General features: G+C 40.0%; 1 protein-coding gene across 2 annotated transcripts in view; it reads left to right on the top strand.

Annotated features, from left to right (window-relative positions):
- The window catches only part of MOB1B (MOB kinase activator 1B), a 50426-nt gene extending 25267 nt beyond the window's left edge, over positions 1–25159 (top strand). For both annotated transcript variants that reach the window (XM_035325305.1, XM_035325306.1), the window contains 5 exons: positions 4734–4900; positions 9239–9332; positions 15937–16070; positions 18189–18352; positions 18940–25159. In XM_035325305.1, the coding sequence (XP_035181196.1) occupies positions 4734–4900; positions 9239–9332; positions 15937–16070; positions 18189–18352; positions 18940–19017 (637 nt within the window). In that variant the 3' untranslated portion in view covers positions 19018–25159. The remainder of the gene's footprint in view (positions 1–4733; positions 4901–9238; positions 9333–15936; positions 16071–18188; positions 18353–18939) is intronic.
- The last annotated feature ends 49 nt before the right edge of the window (positions 25160–25208 follow it).

The following is a 25208-nucleotide window of genomic DNA, read 5'->3' as shown; positions in this document are numbered from 1 at the left end:
TTCCCCCAGTTAAAAAGAAATGAAGCAGGAGGTTAGGCTGGGTTTTTAACTGCTTGGATTATAAAAGATTTGCCAATGCTGCGTTTGAGGCTGGAGTGGGCTGTGAGGCAGGGTGCGAAGTGTGGTGCAAGTAGGATGCCTGAGAATTTTCTTCTGGAAGCATCATCCTGCAAACCTACGACCGACCAGGCAGCAGGATCTGCCTCATTAAAAACCCTCCCTGTCAGCAGATGGCTAGATAAAATTACAGCTTTGGAGGAAATGTTGTGTTCTTGCTCGTAAGCACGTTGTGACGTCTTTGTGAGGCCAAGCAGCGTGTGGGCTTCTGACAGTGGGAAGCTCTCCTTGTGGCTCAGAGGTGCGGCTTCCTCGGCAGGCTTCGAGACTCGTCCTGGCACAGTGAGTCAATGGCTTTGAACACGTTTCCTGATTTAGTGCTAGGTTGAGCTGCATCTGGCACTGCTGTAAGCTGCACTTACCTATAAAAATAGAAGGGCATAATTTGCTCGAAATGTTGGACGTGGGAGTAAAGGCAGCACAGCGTCCTCGGATTTGGAAGAAATTCTTGAGAAGTCGGTTCTTTCAGGAAGACTAGAAATTGGTGGTGACAAATACTGGGTCTGATGCAACATTTCCCCATTTTGTGACCTTTTTATACCCAAGGATCCTCAGTGGGGTATTTGTGAGAATTTTCTGTTCCCTTTCACAGCTTCATTAATGCGATGTACGTTTTTGAAACTGAAGGAGAGTTCAGAAAGTCTAAACGGGGAAAGGTGGCTGCAGCCTGCCAGCTCGGGGTGTTTTTAAGTTCTCAGGAGAATGGGTTCACAGATGCAGCTGATTCTGTTATGACAAACATGTCATACTTGACCAAGCCTTGTATTACTGCTTGTATTGTTGGTCACCAGACAGAACTTCCAGAAGTTAACTTTTCTAGTTTATGCCCGGGGAGGTGGGGAAATAGATGTGGAACAGGAGGACTTTCTAAATCTGCCATAGGTAATGGATTAACATAATAGGAAGAAAGAAAAGATACTTCATTTTTTTAAAGGCCTTTTTAAAGACTGTTGTGTCTCTGAACTCTGTAATAAGGAGCATGTGACTGTGTGTGCAGATAACTGGCTTCACATATGGCCAACTGCACAAATGCATGGAATTCTGATAATGTATTGCCAAAATTGCAGATATTTCCATAGCACGGGATCACTAGCAGCCTGCATTTATCCTAATCACTTTTCCTTTGGGATGCCTGCCTGCCTTTCGCATGAGACCATTTCCTGCTGTCTTAGGTTGGCTGTGCTGAATTAGAAAAGCAGCGATCTGAAAGGTAAAGGAGCCAAAGGTAGATACACAAATACAAGGTGGCTTATCTGGGGGAGCTGATGAGATCAAGCATTGTGTATCCTCTCAGAGATTTTGCCAGCTTGTGGAAAGAAAACCCCTGGATATGGGAAGAGGATAGCAGAAATGAAGTGATACCTTTTTCTGACTTGTTGTGCATTCTATGCCGCCTTGACCGTAGAAGATCTCTTCTGGCTGTTCACCTGACCTGCGATGACTTGGTTTGTTATCTCGCAAGCTCGCGGTCTGGGGTGTGAATTCTTACCCAGAGTTTGCTCAAAATAGACTGGGCTATTTAAGGAGTTCCCTCACCATGCTTTCCTTGTGCATGGTTCTCAAACCCTCACTCCTTCTGCTGGCTTAACCTCTGATAACATCCAAACAAACAGTTTCTTTGTTGAGTTACGAAGTAACTTTCTTCTAGCTACTGCTTTGTATCTTCCCCTACTGTGTCCTCACCAAACAAAAGTTTTCTGCTGAAGCTGGAAGTGGGATACTGCTCTTGATAATCTGAATCTGTCTGGTAAGTGCTTCCTCTGTCTGGATGGAACTTTCCTCACCACACATGGAGAACTCCATGCACCCAGTAGTAGTCTCTGTAATGAGGCTGTGGATCTTGCCTCGGGCAACCACACCAGACCAGTTACAGTGGTTGAGTTCTTCAGTCTTCATCCATTTATAAAATGACAGTGCTGTGGAAGAGAAGCTGATGTATGTTAGGTTTTGAAACAGGGAGAGGGAAGGAGGACTTAAGTTTTAGGAATTAGGCAATCTGTGTACATCGAGGGGGAAGGGAATTTCTTATTTTCCTTTCTGTTTTATGATGAATGGATGACCTGAGCTTTGGAGTGGTGGTAAGTCTTTGGAAACCTTTGGTTTGAATTTCATTAAAGTATCAGGACTTGGTTTCCCTCATTGTCATATTACAATGCAGAGAGCAAAATCTTCTGAGCAGGTCAGGAACTGCCATGCTTGTCTTTATCTTGTGCTGTTTTTTCTTCTGCTTATGCTGACATACGTTGGAAGATAACAATACCAGTCACTCTTGGTCTTCAGTTGCTGTAGATATTGCTTTGTGCCAGCCCTGTGCCAGATGTTCCAAGTTGTATTTTTATTCCCTTGATGGCATTGTGGCTATGTGTTCCCAAGAAGGAAAACCCTGCATCTCTAAGCAGTCAGTTAAAAGTGTTCTCTATTTTTTTTCATGTATATATTTTTTATTTCAACAGGTGCTCTTTCTTCTGAGTGAGTCTGAATGTGGCCTGGCAACAAATGCAGGTGGCTGGGGGGGGGGGGAGGGGAAGGGAACTCCCTCAGCCGCAGTAGCTTCTCACTCCCACTGGGAGGCAATTATTTTATTTAAGATTTGAATCTGGTATCCTTGCTTAGGGTGTAATGCAAATGACTGGGTGCATGTTAGAAGTGTCCTGTAACAGAAGAGATGGGAGCCATATGCATCCTCTTTCCAATTCTGGATCTTAGCTGCTTTTTGCAGCTGACTGCGTTGGATGCTCCTTGGTATTACTCTGATGTCTGTATGAATGGGCATGGCCTATTCAGCTCTAACATCCCATGGTCCCTTTTAGTCCAGCAAAGAGCTTCTTTATGAGGCTTAGGAAGGAGGATGACCCTGAGAGCCTGTGGGATGGGGGTGGATGCTGCTGCTGCTGCTGCATTGTGCCAAGGGAGAGTGATATGATACCCAGGGATGTTCCCACAAAGACGTTACTTGCCTAAAAGAAATAGGAAACTCATATATCTCCAGTTTCTGCATGTTTTCTTCTCCCCCTGCTCTTGTTTTAAGCTTAGATTTAACCAAACTGGGGGCATTTTTGTCGTATGTTTGGTGTATGATGTATTCTCGATCACCTGTTGTCTTCTAGAAAGAAAAAAATTTGTTGCCTTCTTTGGTGTGCATTGCATCTCTGCCAGAGCCATTGGCATGTAGGATTGTATAAACAAGTGATATCCTTTGTTAGCTTTCTGTTTCTGGCTTTGGTGTGGTGGGGAAACTGAAATGCCAGAAACAAGTTTGTTGCAGTGCTTCTGTGTGACAAGGTGGCTAGGCTAGAATTGCCTCGAAGGTGAGCTAGAACCCTTGCACATACAGACATGTGGTGAGCCTGAGAGCATCCTTACCCTTCACCAACAAAAATTTCTGTTCTATCCTATGGAGAGCTGGGGAAAAAATGGCACACTTGGTTAAAGAAATGAGAACTGGTCAGTGCTTGTAGTGAAAATTCAGCTGCCTGGATTTCACCTCTTTGCATTTCCTTTCGTTGGAATCAAGAGATCAATTTTCTTTTTCCAGCCCTTTTTTTTTCCTCAGCCCATACACTGAAACATTCACAAGTATTGGCTCATTTGACACTTCTTCAAATATTTACTTTTGCACGTCACGTTTCTGACATGCTAGGGACTAACCTGCTATCCAGGCTCATCATTTGAAATGTAGGTATCTAAACTTTTTTCTTGAGTCAGTCCGTGTTTTTCAAACAAAATTATAGGCAGGAAAATGATCTATATGAAAGTTGTAAAAATTGCCATCTGTATTTTTTGACAGACTAAAAGGTCTGTGTGCTGTGAAATGAGGGGAAGATGATGTACAAAGTTTGTGGAAAATGTGGAATTATATCAGAATTCAGCTAAAGCACTTGCATATTTTTGAGCAACAGCATCTTGAAAACAGTTCCTAAACAATACCAGATACTTGTGAAGTGTATTTTATGTTGGCATTTTAAGCCCCTAACCCCCTTTAGATGTGAATGTTTTTATCTAATGCACTGCTGGTGAATTGAGGTAGCAAAGATACTGTTCGGAATCAGCTGGGCCTGCAAAAAATATGCTTTTGTAAATAACAGCAGCTTATTTTTGAGGGATTCATAGTAACTACTTAGCACACCATACATGATTTGAAAAGATGAGGGTCTGAACAGGCTCCTGAAGGTGGATGTTGGGTTTATCTGTTATTTACTATCTTTTATTACCATGAGAAGATTCATGACTGTTTAGAATAAAGATTTCTGTTCGGCTGGGCTGCTATCCTTTACGTGTGGCTGTACAACTTCTGGGGAAGGAAATAGTTCTGGTCACATCTTGCCTAGGATCCTACTTGCTGAGGGGATGAAGGGAGGCTGAGCATTCCAAAATGTCCAGCTGGCTTAATGGTAAGGTGAACAGATGAGAAGGCAGGGTAGCAGAGAAGAGTTTATTTTATTTTAAAAGTCAAAGCATCTGTTTTCTTTTGCATCCCAGTTTTTGTTAAACATCCTTTTGGATATGAAAATATGGGAGTGGAGGAAGTGTTTTTGATGCTAATCCTGTGCTTGCACACGACTTCTTGCCTCCTCCCTTTCTGTAAGTTCTCTAAATATTTCCTTTCCCTTTCACAGCGGCAGTCGCTCTTCCAAAACCTTCAAACCAAAGAAGAATATTCCAGAGGGTTCTCACCAGTACGAGCTGCTCAAACATGCTGAGGCCACGCTTGGAAGTGGTAACCTCCGGATGGCTGTTATGCTTCCAGAGGGCGAAGACTTAAATGAATGGGTTGCAGTTAACAGTAAGTCAGCTAACAGTTTTTTTCGTGAGGGGGTGTTAAATGTGGGCTGACACTTGTGGGAAAACAACTGTGTACTCCTTTTTTAGTGGGGTGGGCTCCTTTGTTGTACATGCACCATTCTGTGCTGTGCTGAAGTGGGGAGAGGTGAATGTCGTATCATTTAGTGCTGGCGGATGCAGAATGGCTCACTGAGACAAAACTCCCTAAGCTCCCTGTGCCAAAAATATGCTCCTGTTAACAAAATAATTCTTATTCTGAGTGGTTAAAATCTGAGTGCTTGATCGCAAACAAGTGCTGAGGTAGAAATCTCACTGCTCTTTTTAGAAAAGAGCCCATCAGTGCCATCTTAAGTTTTTTAAGCTAGCTCTTTTGCAGCTAGGGTGGTTACTCAAGAGTATAGGCAAGTCTCTGCAAGCGTAGAACCTTAATTTAGGTAAGTTTGAGGACCAGGTCTAAAAGATATTAAGATGTGAGTCACGTGTCGCTTGTCTTTACTTTTGCCCATTACAAACCCAGAGATAATCTTTGCGATGTTCCTAAGGTTAGTCCTTTCCTTTTGTTTCTACCAAGTAGTGAGCCTTTGCTCTGGTAGGTCTCTGATTTTGTTTAACTTCTCTAAAGCTGTTTTTCCTAGCTCTCTTTTTTTTATGCTAGACTAGGCCAAACAACAATGCCCAAATTCTGATTGCTTGACCATATTTCTTCCTCCCTCTCCTTGCAGCATGATTTGCTGTCTTCCTTCTACCCTTAGAGAATGGATTAACCCAAACTGTATCGTGCTCTGTAGCTGTGCAGGATTTTGGCTGCCACAAACTCTGTGCCTTGTCTCAATATTTCCTTGTCTTTTGTGTCTTTGACTTGGCCTGCAAGTAGAGTATTGATTGTGCACTGCAGAGCAGTATAGATTATGCTTAGGATAAATGTCTTCTAATTGCTTATTTTCAGTACTTCTATTTCCTTTTGCTCTTTGACGTGTTTGGGAAGTAAACTGTCATACTGACACCATTCTTTATACAAGTTTGTTCATGCTGCATTGCAAAACTGTCTAGAAAAAGAGCCAGCCCATTTTTATGAGTAAGCTTTACTAACATTGGTTGATATATTGCTTGCATCCTTTCCTTTTGGGGTTCCCCCACTCCATGTCTTCTCTTTTTTTCAGCTCCCAAATGATATAACCACTAAATGAGCTGGCTGGCAAAATGCAGTGAAACGTTTGACAAGACTGGCTCATGGTAACAGCTGCATTTTGTAATGAAACGGTATTTTTCATGCCTCTTTGCAGCAAAGTGAGTTTTTTTTTTTTTTTTTTTTAAAGTGAGAAGCTCTTTAGATGCTCCCTTGATTTACAATGTCTGTCTACCACACCTCATACCAGTTAATGGTAGCTGTGAGCCTCTTGATCAAAAAACTTAACAAGTAAATGACGTAAATGACTTAACGTCATTGGTTTTACCCTTCATAACAGTAAGAGCAGAGGAAGAATGTGCTCTGCTCTGCCACTTCTTGCTTGACTCAGACTTGCTGATGTCTTACGGTAATGAGTTGACTTACATGTAAATTTTTGAAGTATATTTTCAAAATAGAAAATGAAAAGGTGAGAAGTGTGTGATCAGTTCATTTTCAGTTTCATTTACAGTTTTTGATGAGTTCACAAGTCCAATTCATCCTTATCTTTGTAGTAATAAAAACTTACACCAGACAGTGTGTGCTTCAAGTCGAAAAGCATGTGCAAAAAGTAACCTAAACCCTTAAAACTTAACCATAAGTAAAAAGAGGAAATGAAAATGTGCAAAGCACCATACTGCTTTACAGATGTTGGAAAGGAGGATCTTGCATTTTTCTTGTTTGTCAGGCACTGCTGGCTGTGGTGGCTGGGTGGTGTGTCTCATGGCCTTCTGAGACTTGCAAGTGTGGGATTCATGATAATCAGTCATCTTGTCAAAGTCTGTGTGGGTTTTTTGAACATGCTTGCCTCGAAGCAAACACTGGGCTGTGGTTTCTACTGGGAGCAAGGAATGGAAACTTAATTAGCAGTTCTTGTGTACACTTACGAAACAAGGGCTGCATATAACCACTTCTTGCTGCCTTTGCAGTGTTAAATGCCTCCCCCCTGCCCACCCAAACAAGCTTTTGCAGCCCTTCTTGTCCTCTCTAACTTTATCAACCCTTCCCAAAGTTGTCTTGCCATTTTCTGCTGGTGCTTTGCAAGGGAGAAAAATGTGTTTTATTGCTGGAGATGAACTGCGCTAGGTGCATGCCATACCAGGTTTTATCTGCTTCCCTTTTTAGATACCTGGGAAGTTGTGTGACACAGCTGTAGCTTAGATCTTGCATCTGCTGAGCAGTAGCTGTAATTTGCTGCCAGTATGTGCATGTAATCTTTGTTTATACTCCTGAATATTCAGTGAGGATAGTTACAGTATTTAACTCTCCTATTCCCTTAGCCATCAGTTACTTTAATAGTTTACTATATTTGCTATTGCTTTTCAACCTCCATTTCATTACAGCATAATCGCAATTCTCTCTAGATTTAAGCAATTTGGGCCATCTACATAGTAACGAACTCACTTTTCTTTGCCTTAGCAGTGGGCTAAGAGGAGTGTGTTGTTGTTCATTCCACAGGGTCCTGCAGATTGGTTGTATGAGTATTCACTGGTCAGAGTTAGAACTGATGACTCTAAAAAGGTCAATTTGGAAGCGAAGACAAACAAATCTGTTTAGCTACTGCAGAGGCTGGTCTCAGAAAAACAATCCCACTTGTTCAGAATGAAGAGCTTTGTCACCTCATCACTAAATGGGATAATGCATGTCTATTCAATGATATAAGGGTTTTAGCTGAGTATTCCTGAAATCTGTCTCAATAAAGGAACGGTCTGTCACTGACGCCTTGAGTGGGTATCGTGCAGGTAACACTTAAATAAAGTAAGTCTTACATGGTGCTGATCTCAGACAGACTTCATACTGGTTTGTCGTGAGGGCTAGCCTCTCATGATGACAAAATTCGAGCTGTAAAAGCTCCTGTTGTCAGAGGTAGCAGGCCTAATGCTCCTAGCAGGAGAAATGATAGTGTGGACTGGGCACTGGGACATGAAATCTATTTTTACTTTGTATATGGTTGAATTGCTGAATTTCATGCACACACATGATGAAAATAGGGGATAGATGAGTAAGGACACCAAAGCTACTCCCACAGGTCTTAAGTTCCTGTATGCTTGTATTGCTTGGGTTCATCCAGAAGCACAAGTTACAGTAGTCGTTGCTGGATAAGGGAGGTAGGAGTATTTAGTAAAATGTTACACTGGAACCATGTCATGCTCTTAGTGGTAAGAATTTAACCCTGCCTAATTGAATTTTTGCTTCTCGCTGTAGGCCCCCTTTCAATTGTAACCTATGATATCCATTGTCTGAAAGTTGTTTTGAAAAGATAAACTTGCATATTGATACCTTGGGAATGTGCTGTGCTCCCCAGTAGATGCAAGGGGGTCTAGGCACTGAAAGTGGATTTTATAAATTGATCACAGTGACCATGGTTGCTAAAAACTGAACCTGCTCTTAGGTTATTGAAGAAGAGCCTTGCTTTCAAAGAGTTCTAAGTGCTTGAGCATCCCTTTAAAGTTGGTAGAGCAATGGGAATAGTTAGATATGTTAACTTTGGGTCTTCTATTTATTTCAGTGATTCAGCAGTAAACTGTTTAAAGAAATGGCTAGGAACATTTATCCCAAACTTGCAACCAAACTTAAGGAATAACTCCCCAAAAGAAATATCCAAGGATAGTTTGTAAATGAGGAAACATTTTGGACAAAATACTAACTGGTGGTAATTGATTAATAATCAGAGAAACAGAAATCACTCGACTATATGCCTTGTCTAACTCCCACCTCCCTTCCCATTTATTGTTTGAACACAGCATAAATGTTATTTGGAAAGGATAGTCTTTTGGATGCAAAGCTTGAGGGACCTCAGCTAATATGTAACAGTTCTCTCTCTTTTTTTTTTTTTTTTTTTACAGCCTTGCCAGTAGAATTTGGGGTTGTAATGAAAAGCGCGAAACATTTAGAAAAATAAATAACAGCTTTCTTTTACTTTTTTTTTTTTCAAATTAAAATTTTGCTACAGTAAATGGTTATGTAGTTCTTGCTAGAGGGCAGTCTAGAAGGTTGTTGGTTGCATTCTGCATCTCCTTTATAACATATCTTAAAAAGCAATAACAATGAGGTTTTATCATGAAAAATATTCCAGGTCCCTCATTAGCAGTGCGTGTTCTAGTTTAGGCTGTAGGAAGCTTGTGTTGCAGTTTAAACTGCAGAGTGATAACAGATGGTTTAAATGCTTTACAGCCGTCGACTTCTTCAACCAGATCAATATGCTTTATGGAACCATCACGGACTTCTGCACAGAGGAGAGTTGCCCGGTGATGTCTGCTGGCCCAAAGTAAGATTATTTTTACTCATCGTTGCATGTGTGCATAATTTCTGAGATGATTTTGCATTTGAAAGGGACTAACTCACCTGAGTGCCAAAGAAAAGATAACCTCTGTGGGTGGAAGGGATGTCTTCTCTTGTTACCTGTGGGGGAAAAAGCCTTGGCCCTTTGTAAGGGATTGGGGAATGGAAAGGTACTCTCTATTTATTTATTTATTTATTTACTTATTTATTTATTTAGTCTGGGACGTAGCCTGACTATCAAAACTGTTTTCTCTTTTTTTGTTCTGAAATGTTAACGAGGACTTTTAAAATGAAGACTGGAAGCTTTTATCTGTCAGCATTCGATTAAGATTTAGCAAAATCTTTCATTTAGGTGTTTGACTAGGTACTGCAGAAAGAAACTTGGCTGTAGTTTTGAGTACTCTGAGTTAGAATCCCCTACGTTGTCACTCACTTAAGTTTCACTTCCTTGATTGTTGCTTACACATTTGTACAGATACCCAATGTGATGTTTGTGTTTGCTCTCTCTCCATCTGCTTCATGTCTTTCAAAGAGGAAAATAACTGCATTTCTGAGCAAGTGGAGAGGGAAGGCACTGCTTCCTTTTTACCTTAAAGTCGTAAATAAACAGCAAAGGAAACCAATCCTCTCTTCCACGTTTTCCTCCTTTCTAATGACATTTGTTGTTACTGTCTGAAGCCAGTATCTGCCAGCCAGTGAGGTGGAGAGCCAAGGTCGAGCAAAGTGGTGCTGCTGGGAGGGAGAGCTGGTGAGGCAGGAGGGTATGAGCTCTGCAAGGCGAAAGCAGCCAGACTGACTGAGAAAAGGGTTGGTGCTTCGTTGGTAAACTAACAATGGATGCTGCTGAATGCCAAAACCAGTGTGGGCAGGCAGACCTGCTGCTGCAAAGCAGGGAAAGGGGGTGAAAATACAAAAGAAATAAAGTTTACTATTATACAAAAGATCTTTGGAATAGGCTTGTGCAATAACATAGCCCATTGTCTGCTTTGTGCTTTGGCATGCAGAACAGGGCCTTGGTTATTAAATAAGAGCATGAAAATATTTGTTTGCTTTGTTTGTCTGAATGACAAGCAGTTACTTGGGGATGGAGGTTAATTATTAAAGGCTTAGCTTTCTGGTTGCCAGTCTAAACAATTTATTTCTCTCCAAAGACACTGATAAGCAGTGACGGAAATTGATGTAGTACTCAAGTAGTTACGAAGCAGGGTAGGAGAGAGTCGCTAGAGGCCAAGAAAAGCCTTCTGCCAACTTTTTAATTAGGTGACCTTGTCCCTGGGATTTGCAGAGCATTCCCCAAGCTCTGCAGGCCCCACCTGTGCTCAGGGTTGGGGTTTGCGAAAGAGGGTCAGAAACGTGCCTGTGTTTGAGGGGCCATGGCCAGGCAGGCACAGGAACGGGTGATTTGTTTGGCTGGCGGTGACTGGCAGCAGAGCATGTATTGTGGTTCTGGTTTGAGTGAGCATGGCCTTTCTTTAACTTAAAGGTGACCTGAAAAATATTTTTAGGGAAGTACTGGTAGAAAACCTATTAGAGCAACAGCTCTGATATTTACAGTTGTTGTTTTTTCTTATCTCTGTTTCCTGTTATCTTCTGGCTCAAGCTGTACTAGTTGAGAAGGCATTGAGTCTTAACGAGCTCTTTAGTGCTTCTAGGGTGAAGGTTGCTGTCTGCTTACCTGAATGGCTGAGCCACCACCGTTACTGCATACTCTTCTATTTCAGATAAAAGAGTGTGAGTTAGCTGAAACAATTTGTATAAGGTCATTTGAAACAGGTTAGGCAGCAGTAGCATGAGTAGCTGAGGCGAACTAAAACCAGCAAGCACGCTGTGGCTTTACAGTCCGATTTCCTTTTATTTATTAATTTTCTGTGCAAGTTAAGTCATGTAAGTTACTTGCAAGCCAGTATAATTGCATCCACACTTGGGGTTTTCTTTTTATTTTAATAACTCAGAGTTTGGAGTGGCTTGGTATTCTACAGACACAGGGCTACATGTTCCCAGTGGAAAAACATTTATGGCCCCTATATTAAAAAAGGGTTGTAAGCTGCTGATGCATACATAGGTAGCTCTTTGGAACTCATAGTGGCTCAGTCACAGTTTTTGTAGCACAACTGACAAGCCTTAAGCAGACTATGGAAAAACAGACAGCTCACCTGGGTTTGTGTGTGGGCTTTGTGTGTTTATTTTTGTTGTTGGGGTGGTTTCCTTCTCTCAAGGGCTACCTTCAGTGATAAGCAAATGCCTGGGGCTGGGTAGGTACCGCCTGGTCCTCTGTTTTTTCTTGGTAGTGATCTTGACCAGGAAGCCTTGGCTGAGGTAAGTCAATTTTTGGGACCCACCAAAGCTTCCTGGTCTGAATGGGTGGGAGCTGGGGAGCTGAATGCTGCTTTTAGGTTAGGAATGATAAAATCCAACTGAAGTCCAGCTTGGCCATTCTGTTAACATGAGGCATGTGTGCTGTGAGATCACTTAATTTATTTTGGACTTGTCTTTGCTGGAAGGATTGCTGAATTAGTCTTACAGGGCAGTAGTACCTTGAGTTAGTTAAGGATTGGCATAAACATCAAGAACAGATCTCTTTCCTGCTGCACAGCTCATTGTCTAATAATTTGAGAAAATTACCTGATTTCTTTCAAAATACATTCTTTCTCATAGTAATATTCCATTCTTTTCATGTCTGCAAAGACAAGCCATTTTTTACCCAAACAAACCCTAGCTGGTTTTCACTTCCTTACTGTTTATGGGTCAGTTTAATCACCGTCAATGCAATGGGCATGATAACACGTTAAGAACCTCCATAAAAGTAATATGTTTATTGACCAGTATTGGATGAGGGCAGTTTTCTTTGTTTTCCTCCATGCTTTTACAACCATGCCTTAAATAAGAACACAAAGGAAGGACGTGACTGCTGCATTTTTTAAAACTGGATGTCTGAACTGAGGCTCTCAAATCCATATTTAGGCATTTGAGTGAGTGAACTAACAAGCTCATTGTTAGTGGTGGTGAGACCCTTTTGATTTTCGTGAGGCTTCAGATCTGCAGTGCTTCTAAGTTTAGATGTCAAATATGAGTAGTGTGACACTCGGAAGTGGACAGCCTCCCATAAATCCACTGTAATAATACACTGTAGTGGAATGTTCATGTGCTATCTTCCATCTAGCGTGTATGTAGCAGTAAATAAAGAAATAACCAGTTAATCAGGTCCTTGAAATACCCTGCATCTCTCAGCAATGTCTGTCCTTTTGCCTTGTTTTGGCACTCCACTTTGCACCTGTGTTCCTTGATGACTGAGACACAAAACAGAATACGGCACTTTCGAGCTCTCTGATTTAATACAATTTTACTGAGATTTAGAGATGATAGGTCTGAATATATGTCCGGGAGTCTTTTAAAAGATGTTACTGAGCCACAGTATCATATTCCTCTTGGAAAAGGTAACAGCTTTAATTGTACTTTAAACGTTTTTTTTCTCCAAGCCAAGTACTTTTAATTGGCTGATAGAGAAGCTGGTCCTATAAATGTTTATAGAGATGGTTTCTAGTGTGAGAAGCACAATTGGGTTATCTATTTATAGGTGGCAAATAACTTGGCGTTTATTAGTATTAGAAAAATTTCTCACAGTCATTAGGGTTTCCTAGGTTTTCCCCTGCACTTGCTAACGTGAACTCTGTATTTCTTGCTCTTTCACATGTTGTTATGTCCATAAAACTTATACTGTATTATAAAAAATTATTTAAATTTATTTCCCCTATAGGAGTCCCTTACCACAATAAAATCAGCTTGTATCTATCATCAGAGCTGTAGGTGCTCAAAAACTTGAGATAGGGAGTTAGGGTGTCTTTTTTATTATTATTATTATTATCTCTCATATCCTGTAGCTGTTGAAATAATTCCATAATGTGTGTATTGTTTTTTTTTTTTGGTTGATTTTAGTTTTATATTTAAGAATTCATTTTTTTTCCTCTTTTGCTAGAACTCTTGAGTTTTTTTTTGTTTTTCTTTTTGGTGATGTTTTTAAGGTTGTCAAAATAATTCATTTTCCACTCCCTTGCTGACCCCAAGCCCTTTGACAGTGTAGGGACAACCATGAACATTACACACCCACAGTGTGGAGCGTGGGGAGTTTGACTTCATTTTTGTCAAGGCACATCTTCTATGTTTCTTAAGAGCTGTGTTATTTAAAGGTAATTCTACGGCGCTCCTTTCTCTAAAAAATGCAGAACTAATGCATAGTCTTGGGAGGAGGAGCTGTCTTGGGGATATATGCTATTTGGATGAGATTTAGCATGTAATTTAGATTTTTTTCTTCTTATTCTATTTGCTTCTAGATTGAATCTGGCACCTTAGCCAGGAGCTGGCATTTGTCCTATGTTAATACCACTTAAATCTTAGTGTTTGGGTAATACTGGGTGGTGAGGAATACCGATTTTGTTCAAGCTAGAAAACCTGTGGCCCATTCACTGCATATGGAATTTCCTTGTGTATTTTGAGAGATGATTTCAAAATGCTTTCAGACCTTCTAATTTCTCACCATTCTAAAAATAGGGTCCTTTTATAGCATCGTTAGCTGCACACTCGGAATCGCTCATAAAATTTGTTTGTTGTGAAAATGTTCCTCCGGTTACTGTTTTGACAAAACTGAACTTGTTAAATAGAATTTGAAGCCAAATGGATCAGATACGGTTAAGCCTTGTGTAAAATGATGTGTATGATCTTTAAAATAGAAGACTTTCCCAAATGTCCTCACAATACTAATTGCAGATAGCAAGAGAAAGTTCAGATGGTGCTGTTTGCAGCCCAAACAGTGTGGTATGCTACCACTGTACTCAAAACCTAACAGCTGAGCATGTTATCCTCCATGAAAAGAAGAAATATTAGCTGTTAATAACATCTCTTCAAATTCTTCTCAAGAGAACTGGGATAGAACTTGTAGATGTAGTGGGTATGTAGTGGGTATGTTTCCTGTAAAAGCATGAGTGAGTTGACAGTACTACCCTTGTGGTTGTTTTTTAATAAGAGGAGTGCTTGGTGCAGCTAGTCTGGGCCATTATTCATTCATTTATCTGGGAGGATTTCAGAGATGCAGAGCTCAGCAGTACTCTTCATTTTTGGCTGGGCAGCAGGCTTGCCCTGCAGATAGCCACTCTGCAGCAGTGCTCTTTGGCCGCTTGGCTGAGCAAGGCTGGATGATCTAAAACAGACGTGGGGAATTATGCTGCTTTTAGATCTAAGAGAGGGCTACGCGTGGCTATGCTGATGAGGCGAAAAGAAAAAACAACAACAAAAACCTGCTCAGATGTTAACAGATTGGCAGGAAATACTAAGATTATATGCATTTGTACTCAGCAAGAAACAGAAAGGAACGCTGTAGTTCACTTGAAAGCTGGTATTGTCAGACTCCTAGTGTTAAACACGGGTTGTTTTTGTGTTGTTGTGTCTTTTTTTTCTTATAGCTGGAAAAAGGAAAGAAAATATGTTCTCATGATAAGCTGTTTTCTCTTCTGTCTGGGCTTGTGTGCATTGTGTACCCCAAGCCAGCCAAAAAAAATCTGTTCTGTTCTAATTTCACGAGGACTTATTTCTGATTGTGCATGCAAATTGTTGCTGTTTAATACAGCTTTCCATGTCTTTACAATTGCTCAGGTTAAAGTGGCAACTGTGAAATGAATGAAGCTGGGATCTACTCCTTAGGTGCCATGTAAAAAATGTCAATGCCATTAGCCCTATGAATAGAAAAGGATGAAAAGAGTGCATGTTTTATTGCTCTATAGTGACATCAAGGCTTTGTTGAAGGTGTGATGTCACCTTATTTGCAGAGAGAAAAACTAAGCTAAAAGACTGCAGCTATCCAATGAGTTGGTGGTAGAGCTGGAAACGGAGACTCTGTGCATCTTGGGCTAGTTCTGTGTGCTGCGTGGTAATACTAGACCATCCGATACGAACATAAGGATGACTATTTAATCTAGAAGCTTTCTGCTAACTGTTGGATGAAATGCACTTTGCACCAGCTTCTGTTTTTTTAATAGTATTCCTTGGCATTAACTTACCTCTGAATCTCTTCCATGCCTTTAATCCAATCATAATTTGGGATCTCTGGCAAGAACCAATGTAGTTTGGTCTTCAGTTCTGCAAAACCTTTAAGTCTATTTTCAGGTGGAAAGAAATTCAAAAAAATTTTGGGGTGGCTTTGGCAGCCGATATAGCTGTTGAGCAGTGCCACTCGCTTTGTGGTTCTCTGCAGGCAGAGGTGAAGAACAAACAGCTACCAGGGCCGAATGCATGAAAAACCCTTTGAAATCAGTTGGCTTCCCTCACTTTTTTGAGCCCTGAAGCTTAGCTTTTTCTCGGGAGAATATAATGTAAATTTTTGATGTTTCATATCAACAGCTTGTAATTTATTTTGTTTATTACGGGGAGACTCGGTGCTGAGCAGTTGCAGATGACGTTGGGAGCATTTGGACCTTTGTTTCAAGGAAGGGCTGTGGGAGGGTGTGGGAGTACGGGGAGTGGTGCAGGAAGAGCCACCTTCTAGGCCTTGTTATGAATGATTCACTTGTGTTAAGAAATGTCTTGCTGTCATCCCACCCCAGATACGAGTACCACTGGGCAGATGGGACAAACATAAAGAAGCCAATCAAGTGCTCTGCTCCAAAGTACATAGATTACCTGATGACTTGGGTCCAGGATCAGCTGGATGATGAGACGCTATTTCCTTCTAAAATAGGTAATGTAAATAAAGTAAAATTGAACAATGTGTTTGGATTACAGTTGTACAGGAATATTCAAGTCTTGTAGCATTGTAAGGTCTCTTAAATGACTATCCTGGAGTAGAACAACTCGAAAAGGTAACATTACATATAGAAAGACACTTGGATCTGTTAAGATAAACTTAATGTGGTAGTGCATGAGCTCTGATCCATGTGTTAATATTTTTAGAAAATATCTAACAATTATGAATGCAGGAAGCTTTGTTTCTATTTAACCGTCTTTTTTGGTCAAATCTTTTTGTTTTTTTTTTTTTTTTTTAATTTTGAAAGGTGGCTTGTTTCCTTAAAAATACGTAGGAGGGTCTCTAAACCTTATAACCAATAAATTGGAGCAAACTAGCAGATTTTTGATAAAGGAAAGACGTTTGGTCCTCACGGGGAACTTCTAGACCTTACTTCCAAGGAAGTTGAACTGCATCTTTGATCCTAAATGCATGATTTTTTTTCCTTTCAAATGAAGATGGAAGACATATATTTTTAAGAGGGTTTCTTGCAGAAATGGAGGAAGAAAATAACGAACAATCACTGTTCCTGAAATGAAAAGGAGAAGAAAATCCTGCCGGAGGCATGGAGGACAATTTGTTCTAAAGCTCCGAACTGGCAGTTTTCCAATACACTACTACTCATAGGGCTATGAACCATTGTAGAAAAAGGAAGGGAGATCTCTTAATTGCTTGTATTTTGTCCATAACTTCTGAGGCATTTGACACATTTTCAATACGCCTATTCAGAGTAACAGGGCCACCTGTCAGAATCAAATGGCATATGTTTTTACTTATATTAAGCAGACATGGAAAGAAGATTGGTTAGTTTGAGAAGAAGTGACAAAAATCTAAGTCTTTGCTGCTCGATAGATGTGAACATAGCATCTTCATGTACTGTGGCACTTGTTTTAGTGTTTCAGGGTAGAGTTCAGAGCTGGGGTAGAAGTCTTGTTACTAAAAGGAATGATATTAAATACTTATAGCTTATATTAAAGCGGTGCTTAGGAGACTACATCAGGACTGGATCTTTTTTTCACTTCAGCCTATACTTTTTATGATTGTAAGTATGAATGAAAATAAGTGAAGACTTGTTTTTTAATAGGAGATATTTTTGAAATGCATTGATGCCAAAAGGGACTTAAAGCCACAGTAGATAAGCAATGAAATATGAACTTTGCATGTGATGCAGTAGATGATGAAGGAAATATGATGTATATGTAAGCAGGGCAAGCTGGAGTGTGGAAAATTTATTTCTAGAATTTTAAAACATTATTAAGATCATGATTGCCCACCAGCATCCAGCTTTGGCCACTGGCCTTCTGACAGGACTTCACCAGCTGGAAGGACTGCAAAAGAACTAAGTTATCTGGGAAATCTGCTACGTGATGAAAAGCTAGACAAGTTTCTTCTACTTAGATGGTTGATAATTTTTTATTTATTTATTTTTTTAATAAACTTGTGTTGGCTAAACATGTTATTGCTCCCAGTGGCTGGTTGCAGTTTCCTAACCAATTTTAATATAACTTGTTCACTGACAAAGATTGGCTGTTGAAACTGATTTTACATGTCCTGGGTCATTTTCACTGCAAAGAGTGAAAGGAGCATGTGTCAGTTCCTCAGCAGGCAGGTAAGAAAGCAGTAGCCTCAGGCAAAGGGATGAGCTAGATGGAAACGGAATCTCTTCATGGAGCACGAGACAGCTGGGAGACAACATTTTTTCTTACTTCACTGTAGCCAAGCGATCAGTAAAGTGTGATTGATATTGAAGGGGATTTCAGCTACCAACACAAATGTATCTGGTGTGTTCAGCATAGAAATGTAGTTGAATTTGTCTTGGGGTGAATTCATAAGCCACTGGACTACTGGAGGGAGAGAAGACTCCCCTGTGGTCTTCTAATGAGCTTGTTGTGGTGCGTTGGTCTAAGTGCATTGTGTGATTTACAGACAGAATTGCTGAGTGAAATGAAGCAGCCCTTCTTGTGAAGGAAGCACAGTTGGGTACAAGAGATAAGGTTGTGTTATAATGGGTTTTAACATAAATGAACATGGCATAGGTGTTTAAAAATAAGCCATCCATTTTCTTATCTGTAGGTGTACCATTCCCAAAGAATTTCATGTCAGTGGCAAAGACGATTTTAAAGCGTCTCTTCAGAGTTTACGCTCACATTTATCACCAGCACTTTGATCCAGTTATCCAGCTACAGGAAGAGGCACATCTTAACACTTCTTTCAAGCACTTTATATTTTTTGTTCAGGTAAGTGTGGCAGGAACATTACAGTTACAATTATTATCTTGAAAAGTACTGTATCAAAGCAACACCCATTCAGTTTCATAACAGCGGGTATGTTTGTGGATGAGTCAACACCTCCAAGGCTCTAAGAGTATGTCTCATGGTATTTGTATGTATATTTACTGCTAGAAGTATTCAAGGAATTGAAGCATTTTCAGTGAGGTATTTGCTACCAAATTGAATAGAAAAAAGTGTTTCCTAGCAAAAAAAATAAATAGAACCGTAATTTCTTACGAAAGAAAGAGGGAGGCCAGTCTCTGAAACTATTGATTAAAGGTTACAAAGAGCATGTTTGCTACAGGACTACATTCTTCTCCCATCCCAGCCCAACAAAGGGTATCTTCTTGGCATGTTTCCTCCCCTTAAATGGGGAAAAAAGCTTTAGACAGTTAACTTTACTATTTAGATAATGGCAGACAGGCAGAAAACAATGTAGTGGCTACGGCTGGACTGGAAGAGCGTACTACCAAATGACTTCTGTCAGAATACGACTTCTTACTTGAGCTGCACAGATATAACTCTGTTTGTCTTTCCCCTCACCCCTGTTACAGGAATTCAACCTTATTGACAGAAGAGAGCTTGCACCGCTTCAAGAACTGATTGAAAAACTCACCTCTAAGGACAGATAAAAGGAAGAGGATTTTTTCGAAGTCACTTGTTTCTTTAAGCAAGCGTGTGGTATTTGTTTTTTGTTCATTTGTTTTTTTTAAAAAACAAAACCCTGTGCTGTTATTCCTGACAGCCAAGTTCTACTCTCTGTGCTTTTATTAGGGGAAATCTTTTGTCTGTTAGTGACATGCAGTAAATAGCCTTTTTTTTTTGATAGTTGTTATTCATTGTGGAATTTTAGCAGGTGCTGACTGTTTGTAAAGGAAACATGCTTGGCTGGGGGATTGACTCTGCTGGTGGATGGGTTCTGTATTGTGTCAATGGTAGCCCATTCTCATGAAGTCCCTTAAAGACTTCCTTACATTCTCTAAGTGCCTTGGCAAACTCGCTTCTGAGGTGCAAAGCACATACAATACTGAACATTGCTGGAAACAGAAAATACGAACTAACACCCAAGACACTTACTGATACTTGTTTTAGAAAAAAAAAATATATATACTTACACTAAAAAAGCCATAACTTACTTAAATCGATGATCTCCAGCTTTTAATACAAATATTTGTCTTATTTTTTTAGAGATTAATATAGAATTTTTCAAAAGTAGGTATTTCTTATAAAGAGAAGTGATATGAAGCTCTAGTCGCCAAATCAAAATGATGAAGGAGGTGTCAAAATTACAGAGAACTTGTGGTTAGCAAATACTTAAACGTCTGTTGCATTGGTTTTTTGCTTTTTGTGGTTACTTTTTTGTAACTGGTGAGTACAATACCAATTTGGGTTGGGCACTTCTGTTAAGTTTCCTAGCATTTGCCAAATGAACTGTCAGTTTGCACAAACACAGATAGGGAAGATAGTCAATAGCAAAACTACACTGGGGTAATACTAAGAAAATCCTGCCTTTAAAAATAACTAATGAGATGGTGTTTGTAAGTTAGGAATAAAAAGCCCAGCTCCATGGAGGAACTCTGATAGCCAGTGTTTTCTGTAATAGGGAACATAGCTTGAAGGGAAGGTAATTTTGTGCACCATTTAGGACTTACATTAGCACAACAGTGTTCTCCTCCATTTAAAATTGCTGCCCATCTCCAAAGAACTACAGAAGTTGGGAAAAGTAATGGGAACATACTGGTGATTTTTAGTGGTTTGTAATTTGGTAAGCACATCTGTTGTTTCTGAGAAAACCTAACTGAAATGTGTCCTTCCCCCACCTGTATTAGTCTCTCTGCCTCTCTAGCCTTCTCTTGCCTCAAACCAGACATGAGAATCACCTATGACAAGTTAACTTCTGGGGCTGTTGCAGACAATGGCTCGGAAATCTCTGCTGCAACTGTATCAATTGGGTTTCCCATTGCAGAAGTCCATATGACTCTCTTTGGTTCATTTATGGGTCTTGTCAATGCTGCTTCATTTGGGCTTCAAATAAATATGCATTAGGGTCTGCAGCGTGCTATCCCATGATATCGCTAGTTGCCAGATCTAATAGAATAAGTGGTTAAGGTTGGCAGACTTTGCTAGGTTGTGACTTTCCTAAAACACCATTTTTAGATCTGAGTAATGTATATGTATCAACTGACCCACGTATACTGCATTGACTCTCAAGCCTCCAAAATTTACAAAATTTACATTCATGGCAGAAAAGTTGAGCACCTTTTGGGCACCTCTGCTTGACTGAAAGCGTTGAGTAAAGGAGAAAATGATGTGCAGCAGCCTGCAAAATGTCTAAGTGGCCATTAGTACAGACAGCTAAGAAGTATTTAAGCACAGTGACGAATATATGTTCATTTTGGAGACAAGAATTGTTGATTTTGAGTTAAAATAATGTACTTCAAAATAATCGGAAGCTTATTTTAAGAGCAATATTGTTCCTCAATGGAGTTAAATTACCTAGTCAGCATGAGAAGCAGTTTAAACTTCTATTACTTCTGTCTCTTTTACCAGATTGGAGAACAATTGAGAAGACCTAGTACTGAGCAAGAAAAATGGCCTTGTGTGCTTTTTTTTTTACAGCTTTTCATTTAGAAATGGAAACTGTTCTTCTTGTGGAGTAGTAAAGAGTGGTCATGCAGTAGTGTTCATAGTGAATTTAGGTTTGGTTACAGTAAAGTTAGATACAGAGACTGCTTGCAGAACGTCTGGAGTTTAGCATAGGTAATTCAGACAGCCCTTGGCTTCATTAGAAGCTTTGCTAAAGTTCAAAAAAACATAGAATACATTTTGTCTCCTTTGCAGGTCAAGGTCAGTGTCCGGTAGAAGCTGCTTATAAGTTAAGGACAAGGAAAAAATTCACTTACTCTGTTTCAGCTTCTTGTGTCTACACAGAATGAAGACATTTTCCTAATATGTAACTATCAAGGGAAAGGGCTTCTTTACTGTGACTTTTGGTAACTTGAGAATTGGGATTGGATTACACTGATCACAGTCCACGCTGGAAAGATGTAGGTCAAGCTGATGATGCAAAGAGAGCTTTCCCTCAAATATTTTGACAGACTCCTAGCTTAAAAAAGATAGTCATACCATTTTGAAGCCAGTCACGATATTGACTCTCCCGTTTGTATGTGCACATGGAAGGAAAAGAGGAGAGGCACCCCATGTCTGTTCTCTCTTCAGTGAGTTGGGGGTCAGAAAAAAATGTGCAAGATAAAAGAAATCTGAAGGCAAAAGTACATTAGAGAAACAAGCACAATTTCCTTTCCTTTGTCAAGACACCTATGACTGCAGTATTCACCCCAATGCTTTTGTCAGTCTTCCTGTTCAGAGGATGTACGTGGTCTGACAGGCATCCCCCTGAAATTTTGTTGGCCAGTGGAAGAGTCAGTCAGTGGTGTAACATCTAAAGCCTGCTGTTAGGGGACGCGTAATGTGCTAGTAAGAAAGGAGCTCCCATAGGCAGAACATCCCATGTGTTGGATTGGGCAAGTACCATCCTTTTTAATAGTTGCAAAAAGAGTTCTCCTCCCGTGCACTACCTTTTATTTTGTTTTATTTTATTTTTTTTATTTTTTTTTATTTTTTTTTTGTGCTGTATGGTACATTCAGCAAGGTCACTGGGGATGCAGTCCTTGTAGGGACTGTGCATGATTCATGATGTCTTTGCAGCTGCAGAATTGTTTTGAACTGAGTAGCATGCCTGACGTCTGATCTGGATGTGACTGTGAGCCTAGTTAGGCTGCCGCTAGCTCTGGGTGGAGGGTTGGAGGGCTCTTCTAGTTCAGGACTAGACAATGCAAAAGACTAACATCTTTGCGGAGCTATGGGGGTGGAGAGCACCCACGTGACTATGCAAAAGCAGCGCAGCTCCTGAATTCGAAGTGCAGCATTTTAAATGGGCTTCAGTCATGCAGGAAGCTGAATTTAGAATAGGATCTTGCACACACAGCCTTCTATGCATACTTCTATCCGAGAAGTGTTTAATGACTGAAACTTCTAAGCTTGAGGAGATAGGCATTCAGCTACAGAGGCGTGAAGAGTGCTGCGGATACAGTTTGAAATTAGAAATCATACGAACTTGCCAATGAAAACCGCTTTACTGAGTTGAGTCACTACAGCTCAATAGGTTGCACGTATATATTCACCGTGCTGATAAAGCTTACTGAAGCCTTTCAACCAGTGCTAGAGTTTGTGTTAACACATTGCAACAAGACGTGACAGTGGCACAAGTCTGCACCAAGGGGTGATGCACTCTATTAGATTTAAAGCTTTTTTGTTGGTTTGGTGGCATATACAAGAAAGAAATTAAAAAGAATACTTAAAAGTGAGGATTTGCTGTGACCGGTAACCATTGCAGTTTCTCTCCTCATTTTTCACAGACTTGCACTCTGAATTATTATTTTTTTCCTTTTTTTGAACACCCAGTTCTAGAAATTCAGAGGCATTCACCACAGTTCAGCAAATCAGAATTTGAATGTATTACTTAAAATATTATTCTTAGAGGGATAGTGTATTTTTTTGCATTTAGGATCTGGCAGTAGAAAACACTTCTACAGAATAGTTTATAGGCATGTAATAAAAGCTTGGAGATCTTGATTTGCCTGACAACTGTATGAACACATTGTTTAATTATTCAACACTTGAAAATAACATTAAAGATAAGCATGCAGTGTTGGGGATTCAATATCCCTATGCTGTTCGTATTTGCAGCTTTTAATTACTTTTTCCTTTTTTGCTTCAAAAAGACGTGGGACCAGAAATTCATGTGTGTTTACACTTGTGAAGTTAAGGGCACATCAAAATGCTACACAAAAGTTGTCATGTTTTACATGCCAAATCTGGGTGGAGTGAATATGTTTATAAACTAGTGCATCGGCTGGGGGGTGGCAACCCCCCAAATGAAACCCAGAGAATCGAACCCCGAACAAATGTACTGCTTTAGGCCTGTGTTACAAACAGTCTCTGTTATGTGTCATGAGATCTTCGAAACAAAACCTTTCTGCTTTGTGGCCATCGGGAGCAGAAGGTGCTGATGGGGCTAAATCAGGCTGGGGGCCGCCAGTGGTTGCTGAGGCCTTCCAGTCTACTCATGTCCTTAAATTCTGTTCGGGGTGTTCTTCAGCTACCAGCATATTTTTGACCATGTCAGTGATGTGGGTGGTAACTTCAGGAGGTCATCTACCTCAAGCTGGGATGGGACAAACTGTTAGTTAAGCACGTTTGGCCACCGTTGCCAGTGTTGACACTGTTGAGATGGTGTTGGATATGTTATGCTTGCAGTCTTTCGTATTCAAGTCAGGGATACAATTGTGCAAATAGAAAAGAAAAATGCCACATTCTGCTGTTGCAGGTAGCTGAATGGTAGGTGAGGGGAGAAAACAGGTTTCAAGGGGCTGACGGCCCATCTGCAAGCATCAAGTTTCGTTAACTGCTTACTATGCAATGTAGAGCTTTGAACTTTAGCTTTTACTTCAAGCTGCAGAGGAGCACTGTCCTTCTTCAGTATTTAGGAACTGAACACTCTCCCAGTCTCCCTGACACTCACTTAACAGGTAAAGGATACCTATTTGCTGCTATGGACTTTACATACCTTTCAGATTGTTCCTTTCTGCTTCTTGCCCCCCTTTCTCTTGAACCACAAGACACAGTTTTATTATAAACATATCCTTTTTGGGTAGTTTTCCTTTTTCTTACCAGCCTTTCCCCCCTTCCTATCTGCCAGAGTGCTATATTACTGTATATAAAACACCCCCTTTTAGTTGGACTATTTAAAGAGGTGCAGCATGAATACAGATTCCTTGCTTTTCTTTCACTAAAAGATTCACCGTTACTCTGAATCTTATTTCCTTCACTGCTAATTTCAGTTGTTTTTTCCCAAACTGCACTAAAACCACTAGTAGTTTTACGAATGTCTGTTGTCTTTTCCTGGATATAAGATGAGGCTAATATTGGACATTGTTAAACCTTTCTACTTTCATGCTTTTCTTACAATTTCCTTTTACCAGGTTAAGATTGCAGTCTAGGTAAATACCAGATTATGTTTTTGTTTTAGAAACAAATTCCCTGAATTGTTCATAGAATATTGTATTTTTAGGGAAAATTAATTTTTATAGCCACTAAACTATACTCATTATTTTTGTACATTTGCAACTTCTGACATTTTTCAGAGATGTGTTGCAGAGGGATTGCTTATTTACATTGCTGTTTTATTACTTCTGTGTGCTGTAGTCGTGTTGCTTCGTACCACAGAAGCACATACCTTGCTGTGCAATGGGAGAGAAGAATGCAGTAGGAGTGAATGAGGTTTCAATAAAAGGTCATTTCTGAAGGCAATATATATATATATGTATATATATATATATATATATTATAGAAGCAACACTAACCTTTCCTCCTCTTAAAATCTTAATAAAGTATGGGAGAAAATATGGTGTAAAATGCAAGACAAGAACCCTTACTGTAAGCTAACTGTGCCAATATCGCTTCAGTTTGTAGTCACTGATTGTTCCTTAGTTTTAAATGACAGCTTTTGATTTACAAAAAGAAAAAAAAAAGTTGAATGTCTGAAAATTCACAACATGTTTATTTGAGAGTTGTAAATAATGTATACAGATCGTTGTCTGTGATGGGACAAAATATTTAAATTCTAGTTTTTTTTTTTTTTTTTTTTTTTTTTTTTTTTTTCTCCAACAAGGAGCTGAAGGCTGTTTATAAGAGGAAAATAAATATGTTTGACCACGGTTGTCTTCTTTATTTTGCCCGTCCCCCGCGCTTCCCCTTCCCC

Source organism: Oxyura jamaicensis, chromosome 4 (genome assembly GCF_011077185.1).
Source record: "Oxyura jamaicensis isolate SHBP4307 breed ruddy duck chromosome 4, BPBGC_Ojam_1.0, whole genome shotgun sequence".
Taxonomy (NCBI): Eukaryota; Metazoa; Chordata; class Aves; order Anseriformes; family Anatidae; genus Oxyura; species Oxyura jamaicensis.
This window is presented reverse-complemented; position numbering and strand designations above follow the sequence as displayed.